The sequence below is a fragment of the Marmota monax genome, unplaced genomic scaffold, assembly GCF_021218885.2.
Source record: "Marmota monax isolate L192 unplaced genomic scaffold, Marmota_monax_Labrador192_F-V1.1 WCK01_AAM20220418_F8-fsc00125, whole genome shotgun sequence".
Taxonomy (NCBI): Eukaryota; Metazoa; Chordata; class Mammalia; order Rodentia; family Sciuridae; genus Marmota; species Marmota monax.
This window is the reverse complement of record NW_026695235.1, coordinates 11,040,628-11,048,714: the sequence shown is the minus strand read 5'-3', so window position 1 is coordinate 11,048,714 and position 8,087 is coordinate 11,040,628. Positions and strand designations below refer to the sequence as shown.

General features: G+C 57.1%; 1 protein-coding gene across 3 annotated transcripts in view; it reads right to left on the bottom strand.

Moving 5' to 3' along the window:
• The window catches only part of Ubash3a (ubiquitin associated and SH3 domain containing A), a 32,330-nt gene continuing 24,243 nt past the window's right edge, over window positions 1-8,087 (bottom strand). For 2 of the 3 annotated variants that reach the window (XM_046439113.2, XM_046439112.2), the window contains exons 11-14: window positions 5,523-5,667; window positions 4,805-4,911; window positions 4,002-4,111; window positions 1-1,763 (exon numbers count right to left, since the gene is read on the bottom strand). In XM_046439113.2, coding sequence (XP_046295069.1) covers window positions 1,617-1,763; window positions 4,002-4,111; window positions 4,805-4,911; window positions 5,523-5,667 — 509 coding nt within the window. In that variant the 3' untranslated portion in view covers window positions 1-1,616. The remainder of the gene's footprint in view (window positions 1,764-4,001; window positions 4,112-4,804; window positions 4,912-5,522; window positions 5,668-8,087) is intronic. The other variant, XM_046439114.2, reaches the window with a different exon arrangement.

Genomic DNA, 8,087 nt, shown 5'->3' with positions numbered 1-8,087 from the left:
TCGGGTTCCCTCAGCAGAGCGCCTGACGGAACAGCGAGGCCCCGAGCAGGGTGTGGGGCTCCGACTGCGGGGGCATTTGCCATCTGTATTTACCAAGTGCCCTGTATTATTCGCTCCTGGCTTGCCTGGGCGATGCAGGGGAAGGTGGAAGGGGCACACGGGCACTTCCCACGCGGCTGTTCATTCTGTAAAGGGCCGGAGCAGATCACCCAGCAGCCATGAAAGGGCCTCTGGGGAAGAGCAAATTTGATTTTGACGTCATCACGGTGGGAGTGTTGTCTGCAGTTTAGGGACACTGTGCATGGGCTGTGGGGACAGGTGTGGGAGTGGGAGGACACTGATGGGGACACCCCATCCTCTGATGACCATCTTCTTCAAAGGCAAAGCCACCGTAGGGCTCATGCCACCACGGAGAAGGCTTCCCTCTGCTGGGGCCCTCCTCTTGATTCCGCAAGAGAAAGAACCTGCTCTCCTGCTCTGCAAAGCCCCACCCTCTCTGCACATGATCAGAGCGAGAGAAACGGGAAACGCAGGAAGAGGGGCCTCGACTCCTCACTTGAGGCCCTCGTATAGCAGCCTGATGTGCTCTGAAGGACAGGGCCTGGCAGGTGGAGACCCCGGAGATGCACACATCCTAATTCCTGGGACTGTGAGCAGGTGGCCTTCCATGGTAAAACGTGGGGTTAAAGACCTTGAGATGAGAGCGAGCCCAGGATTGTTAGGAGGGCTCAGGGCCATCACAGGGTCCCTGTGAGAGGGAGGAGGAGGTGCAGAGGCAGAGGCCAGGTGGCAGAGATTGGGGGGTGCTGTGCTGCTGGCCTTGGAGATGGAGGAGGCCCCTGTGCCAGGATGTGCAGGCACCTCCAGTCGCTGGAGGAGGCAGGAGATGTGACCCGCCTGAGTCCCCCGAGGGAGCGCAGGTACCAACCCTTTCTAGAAGTTCTGACCTCCAGAACTGTAAGAGAATAAGTGTGTGGTAAAAGTCGGTGTTGCTTCCAGCCACTGCTGTGTCGGGGTCATTTGTTGCAGCGGCCACAGAAAACTGACAGGGAAGGTGCTGGCACCCAGGGTCAGTCCCCACCTTGACCAGGTGGACAATTCCCTGCTTGATTGACACTTAGACCTCTTTAGCTGGAGTGCACATGGACAGTGGTGGGACTAGATGAAGGAAAATGGTGGGAGCTTGACCTCGAAGAGCACCTAAGATAAAGTGTGCATGTGCGTGTGTGTGTGCGTATGTGTGTGCATGTGTGCCTGCATGCGTGTGTGTGTGCGTGCATGTGCGTGCGTGTGCTTGAGCGTGTGTGTGTGTGTGCCTGTGTGTGGCCTGTGATTTCTGGACATGGGATGCCTGGTCCCCCTCCCTCCACCCCAGCAGCTCTGACGTCCCTGTAGCAGGTCTGGGTATGTGCGCTGTAGTGTGACATCCTAACCTGGCTGGCTGCTCTGTGCCCTGATGGAGGATGGCTGTGGCAAGGTGAAAGCAAGCGGCGAGAATTCTGGAATATAAAAGTGCATGTTGTGCTTCGCGAGTCACCTCCGGCGAGGCTCAGGCACCTTTGTGGTGGCAGGATCACACAGTCTGCAGCCCGCAGGCCCCTTCCTGGTGGACCGCCTCACTGGGCTCCGGGGCCCGGGATCCAGTTCCTCCAGTCGAAGGCCGAGTTGGCCCCGTGCGTCAGCGTCTTCACGGGCGGGGTGGCCAGCTCCCACTTTCCCTCCGCTTTATTCTCTTCACAGAAGCACATTCCCAGGGAGGGGATCTGGAACACAGGTTGCGCTCCGTGTTAACATTTGATACCTGCCTGCCAGTTCTGGGCTGGTCTTGACAGGCACTCCTGGGCTGTGGAGGGCCACCAAGGTCCCCGCTGCCTTAGACCAGTGCGGCGTCTGCCAGGGCAGTCCTCACCTGAGGCCGACTGACCCCCCCAGGGACGCCTGGGGTCAAGATGCTACTGAGCACCCTGGAATGCAGGGGACCTGAGAAGTGTGGGTCCAAATGTCCGCAGTGCCTTGGGAGCCCTGGTTGGCCCCCCAGGGAGTGGCTGATGTTTCCCACAGCAGCAGAAAAAGGGGCACGTGGGGTTTCCAGGCTCAGGGAAAAGCGCCAGAGGAGCTCCCGGCACAGTTCCTTGAGGAACGAACGTGCTGGGTGGACAGGGCCCTGTGACAGGCTTTACGTTTGTCGCATGTTTTGTTTTTCTTCATTTCCTTTCTCTTTCTAATACCTAGAAATTCTTTGATCAGACAAAATTTTGCAAAAATCCCCTGAGGCAGGGGGATCTAAGTGGAGGCTGGTGTGGACTCAGGAGTGAGCCTCTCCCTGGCTTAAGGGGTGGGGGTGGGGGTGGGCAACAGGAAGGTCCTGAGTGGGCAACAGGAAGGTCTTGGGTGTTCTGTTTGCAGCTGCCCCTTATTTGAAGGCCCGTCCTTTGGCAAAGCCCCTTGATGAAGTTCTGAGGAGCCTGGGCAAGTCTGGCTTATCTTGGGGGGTGCTGGGGTGGATGCCAGATGGCCAGCATAGGAAAGCCCTGGGAGTTCAGGACGGGCCAAGGGTCCTGCGAGTGGGCAGGACCTTTGGCCACAAGGACGAGTGGGTTTTGGAACGGTGTCAACTTGCAGTTCCGAGACTGTCTGGTGTGCAGTGCTGTCACCCTTGTTGGCTACAGGGACAAAGAGGAGCCCGGGCCGGGGCTTGTGTGAGCGTGTGGCTGCAGGAAGGGGGCAGGGAGAGGAGGGGGGCCTGAGAGCAGGTGGCAGGAGGCACACTGACATCTGCAGGAGCAAGAGTAACATTCGGGGGGCACCAGGGCTGCCCTGGAGGATGCCCCAGGAAAACCTCTAGGGACGTCTCCCAGGTGGCCTGGGAGGGGTGGTGCTGAGCTGTCAAATCTGGATAACGGTCAGCTGTCACCCAGGAACCTGGCGGCTCTGGAATACCTGGGCCTTCGCTGGGAAACTCCATCTTGGGACACTGCCTTGGAAACACATTTTTGCTTGGGTCTAGAGGAGGAGGGGACAGAGAGGGGATCTTCAGGTGTCTGAGGCCTGAGTGATGTCCCACAGCCTGGAAGGCTCCCCACAGTGTGGACCCCTGACCTGGGGGGGCTCTGTGCTTCCCTGGCAGGGAATGGGCTCCAAAGGCCATGTACTCGGAGCAGGCAGGCGCAGGTCTTGGTGTGCTGGGCCTGAGCGCCTGGCTGCTCTGCAGTGCCTGGCCCTTTAAGGACTGATTGACACCTTCCCGCCCATGCAAACAAGTGTGACCACTGTGGCCAGCATAGTCTCATGGCTGTTTTGTGTGAAGGAACCGAGGGCAGGGACCCGCCTTCTATCACAAGTAGGAGCCATACTTCTGATTTACTTGATAAAAAGGTAAAGGCCACTGGGCAGGTCCAGCCCTGAGCAGCTCAACCAGGAAGCAGGAGTCCTGAGCTTGTCCCCTGCGACTCCTCTTGTCTGCTTGCTGCGTGATGTTCAGCAAGGTCGCTCAAACTACCATTGTCCTCTACACCTCTGTCTCCTGATTGTCATTAGGAATTGACACCATCTGTCCCAGCAGGGGGGCACAAGGTAGCTACCACAGCTCACGTTCCTTCTGCAGCTGGTGAGTCTGGAGACAAGTGGGGGAAGGTCCTTCTGGTCCCCCAGTGCTCCCTCCCTGGTCTGCAGTGGGCCCACAGTCGTCTCTCCTGCTCCAGATGGCTCAGCCCTTACTGGGCTGTGTCTTCTACAAGTGGCGAGGAATTAGAGCAGGAACCGAAATTTTAAAATCCCGCTTCTTGTTCTTCACACTCTTGGCAGCAACGATCTCAAGTCTCAATGACAGTGATAAGGACAACAGGCCTGTCCGTCACCCCAGCCAAGGTTGCTCTCTGCACAGGAGAGGTGGCACCTTCTCAGAGGCATGTGGGTCCTGTTACCCAGAGAAGGGAGTGTGACAGCCTGTGCCTTCTGGCTGCTGGACTTAGTGGCCCACACAGTTGAGAACAGGCACTTACCTTCCTCACCAGCTGGGCGAAGTCCCCACAGTCTCGGGGTGGCAGCCCCAGGAGGGGCCGGGTGCAGGAGTCCAGCGCAGAGCCATGGCTCACAATTAGAATGATGCCCGCTGTGGAAAAAAGACACCTCACGGTCAGAGCAGGCGCAGAGCACCTTCTTGGACGAGTGTCCTCCCAGTAGCTGTGTGGCTGACCGTAGCTCAACCGCACTCACTATTCCGCCTCCCCTGGGTGCCATCTTTTCCAGTGGGCATCACCCCTCTGCAGAGGGTCTGGAGGCACAGCACCTGTGCACCAACTGCAGGATGGAGTGGGGTGATCTGAGCCACCACCCTCCGGGGGTTGGCTGCCTGGGACAGTCAACCACAGGTGAGATATGCTGTCCAGGACTGACCAGATGGGGTGCTTTAAGTGATCAGCCAGTTTATCACTGTAAGGACTCGAGTGTCTGGAGGGCATCCAGAGTTCCCGGGCTGAGTGGGTCTCCCTCAGTGACGTGAGTGCCCCAGCTGCGGGGAGTGGGCTGTGGCCCACACACCCACCTGCCCGGCAGTTCCCTGGCTTCCTGGTCCCTAGAAGCTGACCTGAGTTCTTTGGACATGGGTGCTGGCCCGGGTCCGTCAGCTCCCGGCCCCAGCATCAGGGTCCCCTCTAGGTCCCCGTTACTGCGGCGGTGGGGGTGGGTGCTCTGCGGGCTGGAGGACGGGAGTGGGGGAGTTGGGGTGCTAGTAATCTAGGAGTCGCCCGTTTCCACCGCAGAGGGAGCCCCCCGAGGCTGCTCCCACGGAAGGCGGAGGACTCACCGTCCTGGGGGCAGGCGCTGAGGATCTGGTGCACGCTCACCGCACACCTGTTGACGTACTCCTCGTAGCTCTCAGCAGGCAGGAGGGAGCAGAGGGGAAAGGCAGGCCTGGAAGGAGGAGGAGGGTCTGGCTACCCTGCGGGCTCCTTCGCAGGGACTCGGGGTGTGTGCTGGGCCGGCTGGGGAGGAGAACGCTCTCCTCGTGGCCCTGCCTGGCAGGGCTCAGGGGCCTACAGTCAACAGAAGATGGCACTGGCAGGGCTGTGTTCTTACTGAACCCGGTTCTGCTCAGCTCTTGGGCTTGGGAGGGAAGGAACAGTATGTTCCCCTCCATCAGACTCAGGTCAGGCGCCTCCCGATGCCTCCCCTGCGAGGCCCTGACCTTTGGGCATCTGCATTGTAAGACCACCGTCCATGTCTGACCAGATTCCTCTACCTTGGCCCCTCAGGAGCCATCTGATCACCCTGGCTTGACCTCACCAGGAGTCTTGGCAGGCAGGCTCAGCCGCTTTCCACCACTGCCCACCTGCTCCTGGGCCACAGATCCCCGCCGGCCCTGGCCGTGCTCAGAGCTGGGCCCCACCCCTCTCCCCCACTGCACAGCGCCACCACAAAGGTCCCTCTTGAGCATGGTCTCCCTTGCCTTCTTTCACCAGGGTCCTGACAACTCTTTAACAAGAGCTGGGGAAAGAGGAGCAGAGAGCCTGGGGAGGGCCCACCTGTAGTCGGGGTCGACGTTGAAGCTCGCCTCCTTCAGCTCTTGCCGGGTCATGAAGGCCGGGGTGCTCTTGCTGGCCTCCCATTTCATCCACTCGAAGATCCCGGGCTCCACTCTTATCTTCATTTTTTTCTCCAGTTTGAGTTCTGGATTCAACAGAGAATAAGTGTTTGTCCTGGGCAGCGTCCACTTTGGCCTGAGTAGATAGGTCTCTCCCCCACTGGAGCTGACTTTCATGCAAATCTAAAAATACCTTTCAAAGATGTGATTCTTTTTCTTGGTGAATATTGTTCTGTGATTAACTCAGTTGTGCTGTTTCTGAAACCCAAACTGCCAGGTGATAGAGGTACCAGAGGGGTGAGGAAGGGACAGCCTACCTCAAAGGCTGCAGGCTCGACTGGACCCCAGGAGGACTTATAGCTAAGCCACCATGGCAGGCCTCACCCTCTGGTGGAGGTCAGGAGGGTGCAGTGAGGACTCTGCTGGTCCAGCCGTCAGTAGGAAGGATGTGGCCCCTCTGGAGAATGTCAGTGACGAGGCACTGTCCTGATGGACACGTGGCCCCGACTGGGCAAGTGGTGAAGGACAGAAAGGAACTGTCTCTGGAATGTTCTGACTCCTTGCAACTCACCTTTTATGTCTTGACTAAAAGATCTGTCTAGGAAGGCCGTCCCTTTTTGCAGGGGGGATAAAAGACTTACTGCTTTTATTTGAAATGGGAAAAGTGTCATTAAGTGCAAGTGTTGGAAATTAAACTAGTTCCAAAATGTGTCCAGATTCACGGGACAGGTTCCCACGCCAGGCACTTTTAGGAAGGGGTTGGACCAAGCCTCCTGCGTCCTCCCTGGTCATTGTTAAGGACATCACAGGAGGAGTTTCTGGGAGCTTCCAGCGCCTGGCCAGCAGCTCCCCTGTGGAGGACGCCTCCTGGGCCACTGCGCTGTGGGACACCTTTGGCTAATGGCCCATCTGGACACTCATGGACGTGGAATTGACGTAAAGTTAGCATGTTTGGATCTGCCTGGAAAACAGGTGGATCGTGTTTGGGATTTATGGGGAGGATTGGGTTTGCTTGTTTTCTGAGCTAACACAGGATTTATAAGCCTGTGTCCTTTAACAGCCGTAACAATGGGAATCTTCTGTGACTAGAGTAGAAGCCAAAGATCACGTTAAAGATACAGACATTGTCATTGTCCAATAACAGTTTTGAGAACTTTTTGTTGTTCATGCCAGAGACCCAAGTAACAGAAGTCAAAAGAATATCCACAAAATATGGAATAATATGCTCATAATATGGAAACATAAGTGACAAAATGGACAAAATTACGAAAAGATTTTTAAAGTGCTCAGTGTTTTTTGCCCATGAAGACTGGACAAAAGAATGTTTTTATGCTTCTGTTCATACGCTGTTGCTGTGATGGGAGGTTGGGAGGGAAGGGGAGGGCCAGGTCACCACCAGAGAAGGGCCTGAGGGTGGGCCACAAAAGCCCAGGCGCCAGGCCGGGGGCGTCTGGCGGGACACAGACCCTGGGCGTCTCACACCAGCTCTCCCGGGGGGCGCCTGCAGAGTGGAAGTTAAACCAGTTTTGAAAGACGGTGGAAAATTGCATCTTAGGCAACCACAAACGAGGCTCTATAAATGGGAGGAAGTGAGAGGCTTGGAGCAGGGACAGAGAGGGAAACTGAGGCCAAGCTGTCACCTTGTATCACACGCTGCCTGTTCCTTGCTTTGTTCCCTCTTACTGTCACCGTTGGGTCGATAATAAGCACACTGTCCTAGACAACCCGGGATGTGTTATTTCCTATGTGTTTTGCTTTATTCCGTCATCGTCATTCAGGGTCACCCCAACCTGAAAGCTGCAACAAATGTGGCCTAGAAGCGATTGTGCGGGCATTGAACGAACTGGCGTTGGTGGTACTTCTGCTGCCCTGTCCCTCCAGCAGAGGGCGGCACTGAGTGGCCTTTTCTCCTTCCCTTCTGGGTGGGTGGTGAGAGAAACCAGGAGAGTCCACCACCGTGGGGCCCTTACCACCTGGTTGGGTCATTTCTCTGAAAAAGCAGCTGGTCTCTTCCTAGCTGTTGCCCAGTACTGTAGTCCATGCTCAGCTGCTGAAGGGGACTCCGAGGTGTGTGCGCACATGTGTATGTGCTCATGTGTGTGGGGTTGTGTGTGTGTGTGTGCTGTGTGTCCGTGTGTGGTGTGGACACGTGTGCTCTGTGTGCAAGAGTCTGCACACGTGTTGGTGGGGAGGGACAAGGGGCCTTGGCAGGCCTGTTCCACCCTGGGTGCAGCCATGCCGTGCATCAGGCCACTCAGGCACTGGGGACTACTGGGCGCTGCCCAGGTTTGACGTAAAAGGCTGACTTGGTCCTTTTATCCTACTCAGCACCATTAGCTGAGAACCCGAGGGAGAGGCGCCCTGCAGTCACATTGGAACCCCCGCACCAGCTGAGGTACCTGCATTTCTATCTCAGAGACCTGAAACACCGAGTGGGGGCTCGAGGTCCAATGTCACTAGGGGGTGGGATGACAAGGGAGCAGGGAGGGTTCCCAAGTGGGAGGCA